General features: G+C 42.4%; 1 protein-coding gene across 4 annotated transcripts in view; it reads left to right on the top strand.

The window, feature by feature from the left end:
* The first annotated feature begins 10,225 nt into the window (after positions 1–10,225).
* Positions 10,226–20,872, top strand: part of PWWP2A (PWWP domain containing 2A) — a 32,986-nt gene continuing 22,339 nt past the window's right edge. For 2 of the 4 annotated variants that reach the window (XM_029218372.1, XM_029218370.1), the window contains exon 1: positions 10,231–10,881. In XM_029218372.1, the coding sequence (XP_029074205.1) occupies positions 10,286–10,881 (596 nt within the window). In that variant the 5' untranslated portion in view covers positions 10,231–10,285. Of the gene's footprint in view, positions 10,882–12,061; positions 12,209–16,146; positions 16,227–20,872 lie in introns of those variants that run through there. The other 2 variants (XM_029218371.1, XM_029218369.1) reach the window with 2 other exon arrangements.

Genomic DNA, 20,872 nt, shown 5'->3' with positions numbered 1-20,872 from the left:
AAAATGTGAAATCAAGCTATGAAAAGCATCTTTCAAATTCACCTTCCTCTCTTTGGAATGTCATTTTTTCAAGTGCTCTGTTCCTTGGCTGACACAAAGGAAAGGCTTTGGGCTCTGGGTGAACCTGGAAGAGGGGTGTAGATTTTCTCTTTTTGTGTGTGACCAGAAGTTCTAGCAGGAGAGAGTACTTTCTAATTTTGGAATAACAGAAACCACTTATTAACCCTCAGGCGCAGTGCTAACTGATTTACATGCATTACTTTATTTAATCCTCACAATGACTTATGAAGTAGGTTCTATTATCATGTTTTTACAGATGGAGAAATAGAGGCTCAGAGAAGTTAAGTAACCTGCCCAAAGTCACACAGCAGGGAAATGGCAGAACTTGAACTCAGTGAATCTGAAGTCATTGCCTGTACTAATGAGCTATTGTGCCATCCTTTATCATTAGTAAATTGCAGAGTTAGCATTCAAATTCACCTGACTCCAAGTTTACCCATTCAAACACTCTCTGAAGACGCAGGTTTCTCAATTTAAAAAGGAATAATAACAGTCACTTTGCAGGGTAATTTTAGGGATTAAATGAGCTAATTTACTTGCAAATCTGTACTGGAAATGGAAGTGTTTTGTCTCACTACAGGAACTCTAGTTCTAGCCTTTCACTAGGGGCTCATCACGATCTGATTACCATAAATTCCATAACGTTTAGTAACAGTCCCAGAAAGTATGCCCAGTGCTTGGCACAAAAGGCCAAGAAGTTAGAAAATCTGGGGTGAGAACATGGGCCCTACGTGCACCCCTGATGATGGAGTGCAGTGAGCAGTTGGCCAGGAGTCAGGGCTGTCATATTTCAGTCGGGGCTGTCTCTCGAAGGGTTGAGAAACCTTGGGCAAGTCCTTTCTCCTCTGTAAACCGAGGGGACAGAACCACAAGGGGTCTGAACCCCTCCCCAGTTCTGAACCTTCCCTCTGCACGGCACAGGACCGCCTCCCCGCCATGCGCCACCCCTCTACTCTCCTCCCCCCCCCCGCCACGCCCTGACCCCCCCCCCCCCCCCCCCCCCCCCCACCCCGTCCCGCAGTTTAAAGGCCCAGTGCGTCAGCCACATGCACTTGGTGCCTGTTCCGCAGTGGGCGGAAAACGCAGAGGTGGCCTTATTATGAATGAATATCCAGCAGAAACCATAGGGTTGAGGTTTCAGAGAGAAGTCACTATGGTGACCAAAGCAGAGAGAAGGAGCGCGGGCTCCAAGAGCCCTTCGAGGTTTCTAGTCTTTCGTTCTCGGACTCTGCCGGGCTCCCCGCACTGCTAGCTCTGCTGAGTTAAGTGCCTCAAGGTCAAGGGAACAAAGAGAGGATGACAACTAAATTGGCTTGTCTGTTCCCTTCTTCGTCAGCATCTACAGACCTGGGTGGAGTGGGCTGAGTCTGGAAGGAATTCGGATTTGGATACGGGGGCCAACACTTACAGAAGAGGGTCGCCTCTGAGGGTTCAGGGACTGTTCGGGGGGCGGGGAGGGCGTGGGAGCGGCACCACCTCCAATGCAGCAACGTGAAGACAGCCAAGGTCTATGAGCTCCCTATGAATCATTTACAATCCTTGAAAAACACTTTTGGGTCTTGCTTCTTGCTTTCACCCAGTAAACACACGAGAGCAAAGAAACGATGTCTTGTGGGCCAAAGGAAAACGGAAAGGGCAGGCTGGTGGAGCCTCTGGCTTCTAGGATGGGGACTCCTGTTCCTTCTCCCATCAGATCCCAGGCCACGGAGTCATGCACACCCTGTCCAGGCAGCCCATGTTTGAAACCTTCCTATTACAAGGCTACCCAGGCTCCATTTTATTCACTTATTTATGTATTTATTTGCTGAAGTAAGATTTTAAATATTTTCCGTAAGAAATACATGTTCATTGTAGAAAAATGAGAAAATTAGGATAACTGGGACATGTAGATGGGCAAAAAGAAAAAAAAACCCCACAGTGATCCTACTTCCTAGAAATAACCATTCATTTAGTCATTTGTTTATGAATTCTACAAATATTTTTGAAGGCCTACTGTACTCCAGGCACTGTGCTCTGTAGGAGAGGTGCAAATGATGCACAAGACAGACATCACAGGGGTTTTTTTCTATGTCTAGCTGTACATACATTCCTTCCTAAAAACTCTCTGCTGTTTTAAAAACAAACAAATACAAATAAAACAGAGAGTAGGAATTTGGTATAAAAATGAACCAAAGCTACTTAGAACTGAATATTCAGTTCATTTTTCATTTGCTATGTAGCAAGTGTGTAGTGAGAGAAATTACTGGGGGTAAACACTGAAATAGCTGTGTGGAAGTGAATAGCCATGAACCAAATGCTAAGACCAGGGCCTGGCCTGCAGCTTCTGGCTCAGAATTTACACTGGACGAACCAAATGACCTCCATGCTCCTGCCCAGGCCTCCAGAACTTTGGGAGGGATAATGAGAATAGTTGCTGCTTCTTAGACCTGGTCCAGTTTTTTTGAGGTAGAGATGATTATTATCATTTGATGTAGAGATGAGGAAACCAAGACAGAGAGAAACTGTGATGACACAGAAGCAATTCTATCAAAATGATCATGCGTTCATGGTTTTTCAAGAATGGTTGGCATATCACATGTACCTCTTTAGCTGAGGTTTCCACCCATTTTTCAGAAAGCTTCACTTAAGTCTGTCAGAACAAATGATAGTCTTTCCAGAAAAAAACAGAGGGAACTCTTTATAATCAATGAGCAAATAGATATTACTCTTTGGTACCTATACTTACTAGCTGTGTGACCTTGGGCAACTTACTTAACCTCTCTGTGCCTCAGTTTCCTAATCTGTAATGGTGATAATTATGCGATGTACCTCATAGGGATATAAAAGGCTTAATTGATTTAAGGCCTGATGTGAAGTAAGCACTTGATAAATATTAGATATTACTTGTCCCAGCACTGTGCTAAGGAAGCTATAAAATAAAGTCCTTACTTTACAAGGGTCTAAAAATCTAATAATAGCTATCACATTTGAAATGATGGCAGAACCCAACCTAGAGGAATGTCAAGTAAATACAAGTTCTTAGAATTTTTTGATGGGGTGGGTACAATCAGGGGTGTTTAGAATCTAAGGTCAGGTTTTGTTTTTGTTTTTTCACATTTTCTACTTTTATTTTTAAGGTCAGATTTAACCTGTGGGCTTGGAACTAGAAGGCTAGAGACAAAAATGCACCCTGATATGCCATTTACCCAAGGATCCTGTCCCAGGGGATGTCTAAGGAAATACAAGAAACAGCCAAAAGATCTAAGTTGCTGAGAGCACATTCTTTGGAGACTGAGGGGCCCAGTCTTTAGCTTTGGAAGCTTTCTTTAACCTCTCTGAGGCTCCCTTTCTTGCTGGGTTGTTGCAAAGATCAGGGTTCATTTCTGCAGGACATGAAGTATGAACCCTGACCAACCATTAGGGTTTGCCTAGGACTATCCCACTTTTAACACTGAACATCCTGTGTCCCAGGAAACCCTTCAGTCACAGACAAACTGAGATGATCAGCCTAGAACTACTCCATCCCTTGGGGTCCATTTTTAAGGAACTACGTTGACATGGCAGCTGTTGAGAATATACAGAGAGGGGAGAGGAGCATGTGAAAGGACACCCGAGACCTTGGAGGAAGATGTCTCAGGACAGTGCCCACCTTTGATGTGCTTGATTCCCCCCAGGCTCATCTGGCTGCTGTCTCAGCCTGACATATAGTAGGTGCTCAATAATGGTTGGGTCAATGATGGCTCTCCTTATACGGATTGTCCTCAATACTGGGATTTACTTCTGTAATATGATGGCCTCTTCCACCTGCCAGTTTGAAGTGAGGATCTGTTACGAGGGAGCAGGTAGTGTGGGGTGGAAAGCATCCACATCGAACAAGAGGCTTTAGCAGCGTCTGTGGATGAGTATGTTGGGGTGGGGGGAGGTTTGGGGAAACATCTGGAATACTTTTCCTTTTCATGTTTTAAAAACTTGAAATGATGTGACCCTCAGCTCCCAAGGATCCCTGCCTCTTGGTATTCATGCCCCTGTATGATCTTCTCCCCTTGTGTTTGGGCTGGATCTAGTGACTTGCTTCTGAACCGAATACAGCACAGGTGACAGGCTGCCTCTTCTGAGATTAGGCTATAAAAGACTGTGACTTCTCTCTTCCTTGCATCATTTCTCTCTGGCTCTTCTCATATGCTTGCTCTGATGAAGCGAGCTCTAAATCACAAACTGTTCTATGGAGAGGGCCACTTGGCAAGCTGAGCACAGCCACTGAGGAACTGAATCCTGCAAAGATCATATGAATGAGCTTAGAAGTGGGCCCTTCCCTAGTCAAACTTTCAGAAGAGACTGCAGCCCCTGCTGGCACCTTGATTATAGCCTGGAGAGAGACCCAAAATAGAGGACCCAGCTAAGCCATGCCTGGATTTCTGCCCCCAGACACTATAGAATAAATATATGTTGTTTAAGACACTTAGCAGTAAAAGATAACTAATACAAAACTATACACAGAAAAGCACATATGTGCACAGCTTGATGAATTTTTATAAGTGAACCTTCCTGTATAACTAGTGAGTAGATGAAAAACAGAAAATTATCAGAATCCCAGAAAACTCCACTCGTATTCCCTTTTAGTCACTCCCTGTACTTCCCCCCTCCCCCTGTCAAGAATAACCTCTATCTTGACTTCTAACAGCATAAATTTGTTTTGCTTGTTTTCGTATTTTATCTAAATGTGATCACACAGTATGTAAAATATAGCTTTTTAGCGGATTCCCAGAGAGATCCCTCAATACATTGAGAACTGCTGAGACACATGGAGAGAGAGCCAGTGATTGACATGTCTGTTAGTAGTTATCTATCACAATCTTGGTCTGGAAGTGGGCGATCTGATTTTAGAAGAGAAATATTGGTTACTTGGACAAAAATAGGCCTAGAACAGGAGGAGCAATTTATTCGGCACTGTGGCTTCTCAGCCACGTGCTGTCAGTTAGTTCCTTTTGTCCTGAGTCTCCACTACCCATGCTTTGTCTGTCGATAATTTGATTTCCTGAGAGTCCAGGCCCAGAAAACAAAAACAAAACCTACTAAGCCATAAGTAGCCATTTATCCCTCTTCATGTCACCCCAGTGTCTGGGTTTTTACTTAGTCTCTCACAAGTTTGGTTATTGGGAGTCAGAGCCCCTGGAGTATGATCAGCCCCAGTTGCAATGATAATTCTGCATTTCTTTTTTTTTTGGCCGTGCTACACAGCATGTGGGATCTTAGTTTCCAGACCAGGGATTGAACCCCCGTGCCCCACAGTGGAAGCACCAAGTCTTAACCACTGGACTACCAGGGAAGTCCTAATTCTGCATTTCTAGATGTAGGTGCTAACAATTATTGAGCTATGCTCACTATGATTTTGGTTCTATGTTAAACACTTCATATATGTTACATAATTTAAAAAACAAGTCATAGAGGAAGGTAGTTATTATTATTATTTTAAAATTTATTTATTTTTGGCTGCATTGGGTCCTTGTTGCTGCGCACAGGCTTTCTCTAGTTGCAGTGAGCGGGGGCTACTCTTCGTTGTGGTGCGCGGGCTTCTCATTGCAGTGGCTTCTCTTGTTGCGGAGCACAGGCTCTAGGCATGCGGGCTTCAGTAGCTCTGGCACGCGGGCTCAGTAGTTGTGGCTCACGGGCTCTAGAGCGCAGGCTCACTAGTTGTTGCACACAGGCTTACTTGCTCCGTGGCATGTGGGATCTTCCCGGACCAGGGCTTGAACCTGTGTGGGCCTGCATTGGCAGGCGGATGCTTAACCACTGTGCCACCAGGGAAGTCCTGGCAGGTAGTTATTATTAAGACATTTTATAAATGAAGTTAAGCAACTTGCCTAAGATTATGCCCAGATCATACGCTAGTCAGAGCCCAACTGAGGAGTCACATACAGGTTCATTCGTTCTACTTTCTGAGTTTTTAGCCACCAACCTGTAGTACGCACAGAGCTCAGAGATCAAAGTCGGCTTGTGACAGTGAGGATGCACTTGGGTAGTCAGCTGGATTCCTTATCCCTGCCATTCATCTATCCACCCCTCCATCCACCCATCCATCCATCTATTCAACGATTTGTCCAATCAACCAGCTGTCCATCTGTTACAGTCTGAATGTTTGTGTCCCTCCAAAATTCATTTGCTGAACTCTTAACCATCCAGGTGGTTATTAGGAGGTGGGGCTTTTGGGAGGTGATTAGGTCATGAGGACAGGGCCTTTATGAAAGAGACGAATGCACTTATAAAAGAGGCCCAAGATGGGCTTCCCTGGTGGCGCAGTGGTTGAGAGTCCGCCTGCCGATGCAGGGGACACGGGTTCGTGCCCCAGTCCGGGAAGATCCCACATGACGAGGACCAGCTGGGGCCGTGAGCCATGGCCGCTGAGCCTGTGCATCTGGAGCCTGTGCTCCGCAATGGGAGAGACCACAACAGTGAGAGGCCTGCGTACCACACACACAAAAAAAGAGGTCCAAGAGAGTGCCCTTGCCTCCTTCTGCCAATGAACATACAATAAGAATTCTGCAGCCTGGAAGAGGGCCCTCACCTGACTGTGCTGGCACACTGATCTTGTATTTTCAGGCTCCAGAGCTGTAAGAAATAAATTTCTGTTGTTTATAAGCCACTCAGTCTGTGGCATTTTGTTCTAGCAGTATGAATGGACTAAGACATCATCCAACCTTCCAACCATTCATGAAAACCTCTATCCATTCAGCACCAAATATCATGTGGCTATCCATTCCACAAATACCAAGGGCCTCTTCTATGCTGATCCTATGCCAGGAGGAGACAGAAGGCAGGGGAGACTAGGATACAACAGCACATGTAAAAGCTGGGGTCCCAGTATATATGGAACCCTCTGAGGGCAGAATCTCATTTTTGTATTTGCAGTACATAAAATATAATTTGACTCCTGTCTTCCTTTCCAGCCTTATCTCAGCTACTTGTCTTCTTGCTTATGCCTCCTCAACCACATTGGTCTCTTCCTGTTTCTGGAGTAAGCCAAGCCCTCTTTTGCCACAGGACTTTAGCAATTGCTGCTCCTTTTAACCCAGGTGTTCATTCAACAATGTCAATAGCTGGCTCCTTTTTTTAAAAAAAAATTATTTATTTATTTATTTAAGTGTTGGGTCTTCATTTCTGTGTGAGGGCTTTCTCCAGTTGTGGCAAGCGGGGGCCACTCTTCATCGCAGTGCGCGGGCCTCTCACTATTGCAGCCTCTCCTGTTGCGGAGCACAGGCTCCAGACGCGCAGGCTCAGTAGTTGTGGCTTACGGACCCAGTTGCTCCGCGGCATGTGGGGTCCTCCCGGACCAGGCCCCGAACCCGTGTCCCCTGCATTGACAGGCAGATTCTCAACCACTGTGCCACCAGGGAAGGCCAGCTGGCTCCTTCTTATCCTTTGCATTTTAGTTAAAATATCTTGTCTTCAGAGAGGTCTTTTCTGACCACCATATCTAAATGAGACACTCTCTGCCCCTCCCCCAGCTATTCCCTATCACCTCACCCTGTTGATTTCTTTTATGGCATTGCTCATAATCTGTGAATCATGTTATTTATTCACCGCTTATTTTCTAGCTCCCTAACTAGAAAAATAACTCCAAGGAGGCTTTCATGTTCTTTCTGCATGGCTTCTAACTGCCTAGCCCAGTAACTGACATATAGTAGGCCTTGAATATTTATCTGTGGAATAAATCGATGAAAGATCTTCCCAGTATTAGAAAGCTTGAAGAATAGTAGAGAACAGACCTTGAAAGATAAAGTAGGAACAGAGAGGGCCTTGAATGACAAGCAGAAGAGGATACACTTGATGTGAACATAGGGAGCCAGTAGAGGATCTTGAGTTGCAGGCTGAAAATGGTGATTTAGAAGGGTGACTTGATATGCCACCATCTGCTATAAATCCTTAATTTAAATGATTTACTGCAGCATCTTGCAATGAATTACTGCAAGAGGTAATCAGGTCGTAGGACCTGAACTGTATTTTTCTCCATGTGGGATACTATACAATGTGGGAACTCAGTATGGGTCTACACGTTTCATAGGACTATGTGTTATGTTTAATTAATTGATTATGTTGAAATATAGAAAATTGATCATGGCAAAAACTCTGTAAGGTGGGATCCATGGCTGTTTTCTGCAGGCATCTAGCCTGCAGGGGATAAATTATTTGTTCAGTGAATGAGTGAAACAATCATGCACTTGGAAAGACCTGGGTTCTATAGGATCTGCTGCTAGCTATCTGTGTGACTGACAAGAAGACCTTTAACCTGGCTAGGGATCAGTTTCCTCACTTGTAAAAGAAGGAGAAGACTTAACTCACAGGATTTTAAATGAGAGCTTATGGGAGAATCTCTGGTACAGAGTGGACACTCAGTAAATTTATTTCCTTCTGTTACTTTGCAGATGCTGATCCTGCCCTGACTGGGATTTCCTAGGTGCCTTTCCCAAGAGCCCCAGGGCTTGAAACAGAGCATGTGGTGATAGTTACTTTTTCCCATTTTCAGTCCTTTCAATGTAAAACTGGAATTTTTTTTCTTTTTGCTATTTTAGTTTTTTAATCGAAGTATAGTTGATTTATAATGTGTTAGTTATAGGTGTATAGCAAAGTGATTCAGATATATATATATATATTCTTTTTCAGATTCTTTTCCATTATAGGTTATTAAAAGATATTGAGTATAGTTCCCTGTGCTATACAGTAGGTCCTTGCTGTTTATCTATTTTATATATACTAGTGTGTATCTGTTAATCCCAATCTCCTAATTTATCTCCCCCCCACCAAAAAAAAACAAAACTGGAATTCTGACTATGCAACTTACTAGCTGAGTGACCTTCAGCACCCTTCATGTGCCTCAATTTCTTTATTTATAAGACGGGTATAATAACAGTACCTGCCTTATAGTAGTATTGTAAGGATTAAATGAGGTGTTATACTAAATGTACGTACTAGTGCTTGGCACATAGGGGGTGCCCAATAAATGTTGGCTGTAATTAGTCTTTAGAATTTCATTTTTTACTCTCCCTCATGTTGGCAACTTTTCTCTCCTCGCTCCTGCACGCATTCTCAGTGCTTACAATCTCTTCTGGAGAAAAGGCTCACTCTGAGCCTTTTGAAAGAAAAAGGTTCAGTAGATTCTTCCAGACAAAACAAATCAAGAAACTTAAAGCGGGAATAGAGAAGTAGAGGCATTAGGACGCTGCAGAGGCTTTTTGCACCTGTGGCATACGAGCGGCAAGGAAAGATAAAGGCTGAAGCAAGTAACCAGGTGCGACCACTTTCCAGTAAATTTGGGTTGAAAATTGGTGTTCACGTGGAAGTTCAGCAGTGCCTCTGTACTGCTCTCTGGAACATTCATCGGCTTAATCCAGTGTGCATGGTATCCTTCCTGTTTTCATTAGCATTTTCCTACTTTGAAATAAGTAGGTGCATTGTTCCTAGAAAGTGGAGAGAACTCAAGGAAACACCCCTTGTGTGGGAGCTGAAGTGGCTGCCATGAGGTTATGGAGAACGTCTTGCACATCATTCTATCCCCAGCACCTAGCACAGTGCCTAGCATAGGAGGAGCTCAAAAACTGTTTGTAGAATTATCTTCAAACTTTAGCTGTCCTTCCCAAAGAAGCCTGTCATGCCCACACGCGGCTGCAAGCAGGTCCGCGCCCAGAAATAACATTTATTCTAAGGACCTCTGCGCAGAGATTCTTGGGAAGCGGTTCCCCTCCCTCATTACGTTACTCCTCCCCTCCGTAGTCTTTGAAAGAACAGGCACGCCACGTGATTCCCTCCTTTATCCCACCTCTGAAACCCTGGCTGATAATGGGCAGGAGCATAGGCCAACCATAAGACTACATTTTCTCTTCCATCCAATAGAGAGAGGCAATAAGTATAAGGCTCAGCTTTTTGACTTCCCCCCGCCCCCTTTGAGCCCGCCCCACACTCCTCCTCTAAGATTCGACATTTGACAACTAGTCCGGCCAATGAGAAGTTCCTATTCTGTATGGGAGGGATGGACTGACTGGATGATAGACGTCCCCACCTGGCCAATGGAATATTGCAAGTGCGGGAGGGCTGTAGGACAGAACCAATGGCGCGGTGCCAATAACAAGCATCGGGGTAAGGGCGGGACAAAACTGTTCGCTGGAGGGAGGGGAAGGCCCAGGGAACCAAGGAGCGCTGCCGCCGCCGCCGCTGTAGACTGACTGAGTTGGAGGAGGGAGAAGCCAGGAAGAAAATGGCGGCCGTGGCTGCAGAGGCGGCAGCGACTGCAGCGTCCCCCGGGGAGGGGGGCGCCGGCGAGGCCGAGCCGGAGATGGAGCCCATTCCCGGCAGCGAGGCCGGCACTGACCCCCTCCCGGTCACGGCCACTGAAGCGTCTGTGCCGGACGGTGAGGCCGACGGGCAGCAGTCCTCTCCTCAGGCCGACGAGCCGCCGTTCCTGCCGCCGCCGCCGCCGCCGCCACCGCCGCCGGGGGAGCTAGCCCGCAGCCCGGAGGCGGCGGGGCCGGAGCTGCAGCCTGAGGAGAAGCTACCCGCCCGGGTGGTGGAGCCGGCGGCAGCCGCGCCACAGGAAGGGCCTGGCCTTTCACCTTCCCCTGCATCGCCGCCTGAGGAGCCCGCGGCTCCCGAGGAGCGCCAGGAACCGCCGCTGCCCCAGCCCTCAGCCCCGGCGCTCGTGCCGCCGGCGGGTGGGGACTCCGCGGTGTCGCAACTGATCCCCGGCTCGGAGGTGCGGGTCACGCTGGACCACATCATTGAGGACGCGCTCGTCGTGTCGTTCCGCCTCGGGGAGAAGCTTTTCTCCGGGGTCCTCATGGATCTGTCCAAAAGGTACCGCGCCCGACCCCAGCACGCCCCGGTCCGCTCGGTCCCCGGGGAGGGAGCGAGCCCGGGCGGCCCCTTCACGCCGGGCTCCCGCCTCTCCGGCGCCCAGCCGCCTGCGCCGCCCTCGGGTCCCGCGCGGCGCGTGGCGCGCGTTCCGAGTGGGGCAGGCGCGCGGGGCTGTCAGAGGGCGGTCCCTGCCCCAGATGGGCGCCTGCGAGGCAGGTGTGCCGCCGGGTGGTGGGGGGGAGCCGCGGGTGCTTGACGGGCTCGCGGGTCTCACCCCCACCCCCCGGCAACCCCGGCCTCCTTCCGTGACCTGGCCATGGCTCTGGCTCACCCACACTGCGGCGGGTGGGTCAGTGCAAAACGCAGAAGGATTTTCGCAGAGAACGCGGTGCTGGGTAGGGGAGATTGCGCTGTTCTCAAATTAACCTTTAACTTTAATGAGGTTGGAGAAAGGGGTGTGAGCATTGGGGTTCCCAAAAGGTTAACTGCCGCTCCTTATAAAGGGAAAAACGTTTATTAAAAATGAGCTCTTCGACTGTTATTCTTACGGTTAGAACTAATTCCCCCTAGCACATTTGGCTAATTGGCTAATGATAACTTTTAAGAAAAGTCTAAAGAGATGGGATTTTTTTATTAAACCTTTAATATCAAGATGGTGTGGTATAAAAGTGTTAAGATACTGACTTCTAAAACTGTAGATACAGTTTAAATGGTTGAGTTCACCCACAAACCTCTTGTTTTAGCACATTTTCATTTTTAAATTTAAATTGTTTATGGGCATTGCTTTAAACAGATGAAGATACTCTGTTCTAAGTCTAGAGTTAACCTTTTTATTCTCTTCTTTTGCAGATATGAAGTGCAGAGACTCCCATTCACGGCTCTCCATTCTGTTTCCTGCAACAGCACACACTCTGATGGTATCTCACCTGTTGAGAAATGGCTTATTTTAGTACGTTTTACTTGTAACTGCTTGCCCTCCCATCAAGACACAAGAATCTTCTCATTTGGGGAAGAAAGCCATTTAAAATACATAATTGAAGTATGGGAAAAGATGGGAGCCTTTACAGTTACTTCAAACATTGTTAAATCTCAAAAAAATTTTTAATTAGTTTTTTTTTTTTTTTTTAAAGAATTTTGGGTTAGGACTTTTGCACTTTTGTTATCGGAATTAGAAAGCAGAATAAGACTAGTACTGATGTATTTAATAAAAGCAAGAGAGAGAATGTGTATGTTCCGTAGTGTGTATGCTATTGAATCAAACAGAAGCGAAGGCCAGTGATTGTGTGAGAATCTGGATTTCAAATCTGCAAAAGGAAGGTGCAAAAAGGTAAGTTGTTTCTGGAAATGGAATGGACAGTGCTGTCCTGTTTTGAGGTGCTCATTGTCTTGGTGTTTTGTTTAAAATTTTCTTTCATAGGGAAAGCCATTCGTTTTTTGAGTTTTGGTGTGTTTTACCTACAGTGCTTATAAACAGCAGCTTCTTTTGTTGGGGGTGCTGTTCTTATTATGAACCTTTTGCAATTTAATGTTTTGAAGTGAAAGGATCCTGTCATTAAAGTATTTTTTAAAACGCCATTAAGGGAACCATATCAACTTTTCATTCAACAAATATTTATTGAGCACATCTGTATAAGGCACCCTCCTAGTTATTCTGAATATTATATGTATGAGACACAGTCTGTGCCTTCTAGAAGTTTATATGGGAGTCACACACATTGTGGAAGTGGTGAGGAAATAAAGCAGTGTTTTTAAAATTTAGCACTTCAAGGAATTATTATTGGACCAGTGATTGACTAGTTGAGTATCTTTTTTTTTCATAATTTAATATAATTTGGAAAAATAGATCTGCCAGTATATTTTGTAATCTGTGCTTACGTTGATTGCATACTTTCATGCACAGTTTTGGGGTTAACCGATGATCCAGGAGATAACTCTTTACAGACTTTACCAAGACCGTGACTGTGGTCATCAGTTGCTTTAAAAATAGTTTGTATCAGGAATTCCCTGGCGGTCCAGTGGTTAGCACTCTGTACTCTCTGCCCGGACCCAGGTTCCATCCCTGGTTGGGGAACTAAGACCCCGCAAGGCGGCACAGCCAAAAAATAAATAAAAAATAAAATAAAAATAGTTTGTATCCTATTTGAATTGGCCATTGAATGAAACCATTAGGTAGAAATAACGAGAGCTTCCTCTTATATGGGAAAAGAATATGAAAAAGAATAGATATATGTATATGTATAACTAAATCGCTTTGCTGTACACCTGAAACTAACACAATATTGTATATCAACTATACTCCAATATAAAATAAAAATTAAAGCAAGAGCTTCCTACTGAGTGCCTGTTAAGTACCAGGCTTTGTACCACATGCTTTAACCTCCATAACTCTGGTGGTATTTTTCATTTATATAGGAGAAAATTGAAGTTCCTTCAGTTTGGCTAGCTTGTAAATGGCAAAGTAAGGGCTCAGATGTAGGTTGGATCTGATTCTAAAGTCTATGCTTTTTCTAATTTCATATTAGGAAGGTAGTTGGGCTGGCAGATTTCCTGTTAAGCAGTAAGTAAAGAATTGCATATTTCTGAAATATAGTGCTTATCTTGATGTTAATAGCTATATGGGATAATACAGAGGTTGTGTATGGGTGTTGGAACCAAAGAGATTCTTTAGTCAGCTCATAGCCATAGAAGCTGCTCTGGAGACTCCCCATTTCCTTAGCTGTCTACTGGGAATGTAGTAGGCTCTGAGGTCTTGGTTCTTGCCTCTTCAGTGAGATAATCAGGAAAGAATGAACGTTTGGGAGGCTACTAGGTGCATCAATGTATGTGTGCTTTTCTCCGGTCTTCCAAGGGTCCAGTTATTGCTTTTATTTTTTTATTCTGACAATCATGCATGGTACAGAAATGTCTTAGGGTTGTCCAGCATGTAGAAAAAGTGTTTGATCTTAGAGTACAGGATTTCATATACATGTGGATTAATCAGGATTTTGCTTTTGTAAGCATTTGTTGGACATTCTTCACCTTCCTGTTATTGTATTATTTTTTTGCCTTATTTTTAGAATTATTTGATGAACACATTTTGAAGAGACTCTTTTTGTGGAAAAAAGGAGCAGGACACATGTAATTTTAAGAAAACCAAAACCTAAAGAGAAGAAAATGGTACTAAATAGTAGATTGATCTGGACAGTGTCAGGGTACTGGGTGCTGACTTGTAGCACCTGCCTCTTCAATTAACACCATGACTTTGAGCAAATCTCTGCCTCGCTGGGCTTCAGTCTCTAGTGTGTATGAGGCTAATTCATTTTGAGTTTAGGCAGTTCGCTTTAAGCACAAATAAGCAAACAAACTTAATGCCTCAGTTTATATAGATAAAGTGAATAGGGTGACCAGGTGGTCTGGTTTTCCTGTACCATCCTGGTTTGATTCTTACCTCCTTTCTTTATTCAAAGTAGCTTGCTTTGGCAAATAAATGACTTGGTCACCCTAAAAATGAGGATATTTGAATATCTGGTTAAAAACGGATTTTATGTAGTGGAGTATTTATTTGAATGCTTTTAAGTTGAGGTGTGCATTGCATTCTCCAGTTTATTCTAGGCCTCTCCACTATTGTTTTATACGCAGCTCTCTTAGGTGGTTTAAATTACCTGCCTACTGAATTCATTAGCAATGTCTAATGACAGTAGTCTAATACTAGTAGATAAAGTAGATAATCAACTAACTCACAAATTCAGTTTGGTCTTCCTATTCTCTTTTGTTCCTTAACCTTACGCTTTTGAAATTTTGACATAGGTACATTTGTTTCTTCATTTAGCATTATATAATAAGCATTCCTTCAGGTTGCTAAACTATCTTATTTTAGACAGAATAATCAGTGGTTGTACCATAATATTTGTTTAATTTTCTTATTATGGTAAATGAATATCCATGTATTATATATTATGGTAAATGAATGTCCCTTGCTTCGACATTTATCAGCTGTTAGCCAAATGTGTTTCATCGTATGCCCACCTCCAATGGATTATTTTGAAGCAAATCCTAAACATATAATTTTACCATAAGTATTTCAGTAGAGATCTGTAAAACGATAAGAACTTTAAAAATTTAATTGTACTACTGTTGTCACACCGAAATTAATAGCAACAGTTCCTTTACATCATCATGTGCAGTGTCTCAAAATCAACATCTAAGTTTTGTTCAAATTAGAAATCAAGTAAAGTTTATACATTGCAGTTGTTTAAGAAGTTTCCTAACTTTTTCATCTGTAGTTCTCCTGCCATTACTTTTATTTCCTTGCAGTTGATTTGTTAATCCATAGCCTTTTTTTTTTTTTTTTTTTTTTTTTTTGCGGTATGCGGGCCTCTCACTGCTGTGGCCTCTTCCATTGCGGTGCTCCTGACGCACAGGCTCAGCGACCATGGCTCACAGGCCCAGCCGCTCCACGGCATGTGGGATCCTCCCGGACCGGGGCACGAACCCGTGTCCCCTGCATCGGCAGGTGGACTATCAACCACTGTGCCACCAGGGAAGCCCTCCATAGACTTTTTTTGGTAGAATTTTCCACATTCTGGATTTTTTTCCGATTGCATCCCCTTGGATGCATTTCCATAACGTTTTTAAAATAGGTCTTTTCCCTCAAGAGCAAACAGAAGGGACAACTGTAGTCCCCTAAGGGCCTTGTTTTGGGTCAGTAGAAATGATACGATATCTCTTGCCTGCCTGCAAACTTCTAGGCCTATCCCTTAAACACACCTCCAACTTTAGTAATTCCAAACCTAGAAAAATTTAACCAGCCTTCAGCCCAGTCCTCTGAAATGGTAGTTTCTCAGTCTTCTCAATCTATTCTTGAAGGGACATATTTAATGGGACCTCTGGTTGCTTCTTACAAGAGGGATCATTTAAACTGTTTGTTACTGTTCTCCACATCTTTAAAGTTATAAAGCTGCTTTGAAATCCTGAGAAACCTTTCTGATTCCATTTTTTTGGTACATGATACGAATTAAGGGATCATGAAGTAAATGCTTGTGCTTAAAAACCCTTGTGCATTTTAATTTTGTGGTACATGCTTATTAAAGGTTGTAGCTGGTTGTATTTCAGAATTGATCTTTTACAAATACTGCCTTTTCTGTGTGTGTATGCGGGTTGCATTAAAAAGAATTGAGGTGATTTCTTTAGAAATCTTCAGATTTCACTAAGTTCTTAAGACAAGTTGTAGATTTACTTGTTTTTTAAGGAAATATAAACCAAGACAATGATTTTTTTTCTTTACAGAGATCATGAAACGTATGGTGCAATAGCCCTACTTTTGGTGGGAAAAATATACAGCCATTCTGGTGAAGCAGTGAGTAGTGGTATGAGTAGCTTATACTAAGTGTCCAGGTTGAGAATTTAGGCCCTCAAGTAGTATGCTTGAATTATTGTGTTGAGTTGTACCTATTTAAAACACTTTTAATATTTTTTGATGATTATTCTGCTTATACCCCAAGGTGTTGATAAAGGGTTTCCACAGTGAAATAGCATTGAGACAAGTGCTAATCACCTTCTGACCCAGGCAGCTTTAGGACACCTACTGCTGTACTAGTATATACAGTATTGAGAGTGAGCTGTTCATCACTTGTTGGACTGCAGTGATTTATTTCTTTTGGAAATGATTAGTTGTTGGACATTAAAAGTCTAGTTTGAATGTAAGGACTCTGTGTAACATCACAGTATTAAATAAATTTCATGATCTAGGTAACTAGATGTGTTACACACAAATTATGCCAGGCATGTTTTATTGGAGTTGGGTATCTAATAAGGTTAATTTTCAGCCTTTTATGTGTAAATAAGACCATACTTCACAGTGTACCGTTTTAAAGCAAAGCTCCTGATGAAACTAGGTTTAATCTTCATAAGATCAGTTTTTCTGTGGGGGGCCATTAAAGAATTTGTGTATTATGTGTTCATCTTCTCTGTTATGGCTGAGTTAATTTCACATTGATTAAAAATGAAAGATGTTCTTAGTAGTTATTTGTGCCTCTGAAGTGCATCCTTATTTCTTGATATTTATTCATCCTGTTCTACCTTAATTCCCAGATTAATTCAGGCACACCAGCAGAACAGAGCTTGCTATAGTGGCAGATCTTGCAGGAAAGTGGAGGTTAAGTTATACTCTGGGTGGATTTAATATAGAATGTTTTGGCTAATCATCTTTTGGGCAGTTGTTCTCAAAACAAGTGTCTTAAGATTTCTGAGCTCCACTCCACCAGTTTGTTTTTAACAAGGTGATTCCGATGCAGATGATTCTTAGAGCATATTTGGAGATAACTGACTTTTAGGGGATAGTTTTGCCAAAATAGTGGGACCGTAAATTTGTTAAACCTGTTTTTCAAGTTATTGGGTAATTTGATTGGAATGTAATTGTAAAGTAAGCAGTACATATGGGGATGGACCACTTGGGTGGCAGATCCAGATACTTTTTGTAGAACTGGTAATTAGACTTGCAAATTGTTTCTTAAATCTGGCTGCCCGCTAGAAATTTAAGTAGTCCATAATTTTTGTCTCTCTCCCTTTGTACCAAGTGGCCTTAAAACAGAATAATGTTTTTTTAGCTTTTTAAAACACATACCTTCTATAGTATTTGACTTCACTTTTCTGCCTATTCCCACCATCTAGGAAGGTTGCCAAGTTTTACTTTGTAATTAATAATAGCTACTATGTATTTCCCACTCCTGTTTTAGGCACTGTGCACTTTGTGTACATTGTTTCATTTTACTCTAGAAAATCGAATGAAGTAAATTCTATTAATACCCATTTCACAGATAAAGACAGGAAGGCTCAGAGAGATTAAATTGCCTAAAACTATAAGTGGTAGATATTAGTAGGTGTATCGAAGATGCCTTTTTGCTTATGGAATAAGATGAACAGCTGGGAGTCACAGCAGTTTGTGAGAGTTACGTTTTGTGATTTGAATAGGAAAGCACTGAGAAATTGAAGATGCTTTTCTGAATGATATACAATTCTCTAAGGTTTGAAAACAGCCCTGTTCTAATACATTTCTATATTTTGCCATTACCATGTAGCTTATGATTTTGGTGGGGAGTTACCCTGGTAGGTAGAAATGGCAGAGTGCTCTGTTCCTCACTCAACCAGGAATAGCTGCTTGGTTTTAAAATAAGAATTGCTCTTCAGTTCAATTTAGTGAATTCTTCAGGCATTTTTGAAAATGGGGTTTCTTCTTCATATATGGTCCTAGGTCTTAAATGTTTTGCCTTGGTTGGCCTGGCCCTGGCAACAGTGGAGTCCACTTCATCCTGGGAGGAATCACAAAATGTCAGATTTGAATTTTGTTGAGCACGAGATCAGCATTAAGTGCTGGATGATTGAATTGGAAAAGAATTTAAAGACTAACATATAGTAAGTTGTTGGACAACCTGTTTTTGGTAAAATAGAAATAGTGAAATAAATTGAATAATTTGCCTTTTAGAAAAAGTCCATCTGTTGAGAAATAACTTAGACCTCTGTGTGGTAGACTCTATTGGACATAATACAAAAGAAATATCAAAAGTACATAGAAATCATAATGGAAATATAGAGAACTTAAAACTGCTTATTGGTGTCTTAGGGCCAGGACCAAGGGAATTCTTTTCAAGTGTTTGAAAGCTGTGATGAGTATTTATGTTAATAATTAAAAAGATTCTTTTATATCAGTGTTCATTTTCTTGGGAAAATGTCAAGTATCTTTCTCTAAGTGATGTACAAAAGTGAAGTCAACATCTGTCTGCTCTTAAAAGTATTTTGCCACTTTGTGGTCATTATCATTTTCTTGGATGGTTATTTTAAAAGAAGAATTTACTATTAGGGAGTTAAATAGTATGAGTACCATACAGATGTTGTGACTATTTTTGCTTTTAAAAAGGCTGAAGCGTCAGCGTTTTCTCTATAGTTGTTTCCATCTTTATTTCCAAAATATCCAGGTAAGTTGTTTTTAGAGGGTTGTTTGAAGGTACGTGAGTGGGAGCTTAAAATCTGAATTATTCGGGTTTAACTTCTTTTTTCCGTCCCTCCAAAAGCAAAGCTATATTTATAAAAGGGAATTGCATAGACTTTTTAAAAGATTGAGTAAATTCTTATGGTTACAGAGATGTTCTTTTAAGACTTTTATGCAGCCCACCCTCAGTTAATTTTAAAAGATACTTCCTGGCATTCTTGTTCATAATTGGTGGATGTTTTGTTTGTATGTTGATAAAGTCATCCTCCCTCCCTCCTCACCCATTTGGGTACCCACAGTCCCTGCAGATTGCCCTTGTAATACTTGGGGCTTTTAATTAAAAACACCATCCATTCACTTAGTTAACAAAGTTGAGTATGTTTTAATTTTACTCTAATAATAATTACCATGTATCATGCCTACTTACTGTGTACTAGGCTGTATGGTAAGCAATTATGTATATTAATTAATCTTGAAGTTAATCTTGACAATTCTGTCAAGTTACGTAACCGCAATTCCAATATCCAAAAAGCTCTGAAAACTGAACTTCCTGTTAATTTTTTGGTGGCAGACCCTAACCTGACTGAAATTATGTGAGCATATTGTATGTATTTATCCCATTTAGCGTGAATGTTCTTTCATTTCATTTTACTGCTGAAATAGTAATATGCTTGATGATAGGGTTCTTATTATCTTTTGAAAACTGGGAAAATTCTGAATTCTGAAGCCTGTTCACCTCCATGGGGTTCAGAAAAGAGTATGTGTACCTGTCAGCTCCTCCACTTCCTTAGTGGGGCGTGGAGGTGGAGGGAGGGGCGTTAAGTAACTTGACGTGAGGGAAGCAGTAATAGTAGTAGTAGTGGTTAAGAACCTGACTGGGCCGACTGCCTGGGTTCATGTCCTGGCTCTGCTGCTCACTAGCTGTGTGATCTTGGGAAGGCCACTACACTCTGTGCTTTAGTTTCATCAGCTATAAATTGTGATGATTAAATCAACTGATGCAAATAATATTTAGAATAGTGCCTGGCACATAGTAAATGCTATATAGTTGTTAGCTAATAATACTTCTATGAAGTAGCTACTAAGTGGCAGCACTAAGATGACAGCAGCTATTATAGTCGCTTAAATGGGTTTGCTTGAATAGCCACTCAACCTAAATGTATTGTGGCCTACAGTATAATCTGCATCTTCAAAATACCTTGAAAAAGTCTGTGGAAGCTTCAGGTAATACTGGCGAAGTATGACTTTCCCCTTTTAATAAGGATGACATATTTTACGAGAGAATGAGACAACTGGGAGTTTTGTGATGGATGGTAGGGAATGTGTCTCAATCTTTTCTTCCCAATACCCCTTGGGGCAGGTGGCTTATGAGGAAATTATGGGCTTTGTCATGAAGAGAAAGTTATAGTCTCATTAGGGAAATTTAGTCCTTACAGTCTCTCTGCTTCTTACATGCTTCTAAAACATAATTGAGGGACTTCCCTGGTGGTCCAGTGGTTAAGAATCCGACTTCCAATGGAGGGGACTAGGGTTCGATACCTGGTCGGGGAACTAAGATCCCACATGCCGCAGGGCAACTAAGCCCGCGCACGAACTAAGCCTGCACGCTCTAGAGCCTGCCGGTCACCAACTACTGAGCCCGTGTGCTCTGGAGCCTGCACGCCACAATTAGAGAGAAGCCCTCAAGCCGCAACAAAAGATCCCACGAGCCACCTAATACCCGATGCATCCAAATAAATAAATATTAAAAAAACCCGTAATTGAGAAGAGCTCACATTTGAGAATGACATACTTCAAAGTTAGGGAAAGGAAGATGTTTTTGTGTTCTTTGTACTTATTAAATGGTGGAAACAGACTAGTACAGCTAAACTTTTTAACAAAGTGATGTACACTTTTGGTCCTATCACTATATTTAATCAGAAGCCTTCACTGGTCTTGTCTTTTTAAGAGACTAGTATTTTTTTTTTAACATCTTTATTGGAGTATAATTGCTTTACAATGGTGTGTTAGTTTCTGCTTTATAACTAA

Source organism: Monodon monoceros, unplaced genomic scaffold (genome assembly GCF_005190385.1).
Source record: "Monodon monoceros isolate NGI ecotype Baffin Bay Population unplaced genomic scaffold, NGI_Narwhal_1 Super_Scaffold_12, whole genome shotgun sequence".
Lineage (NCBI taxonomy): Eukaryota > Metazoa > Chordata > Mammalia > Artiodactyla > Monodontidae > Monodon > Monodon monoceros.
The sequence above is the reverse complement of the archived record's forward strand: the minus strand, read 5'-3'. Positions and strand labels throughout refer to the sequence as shown.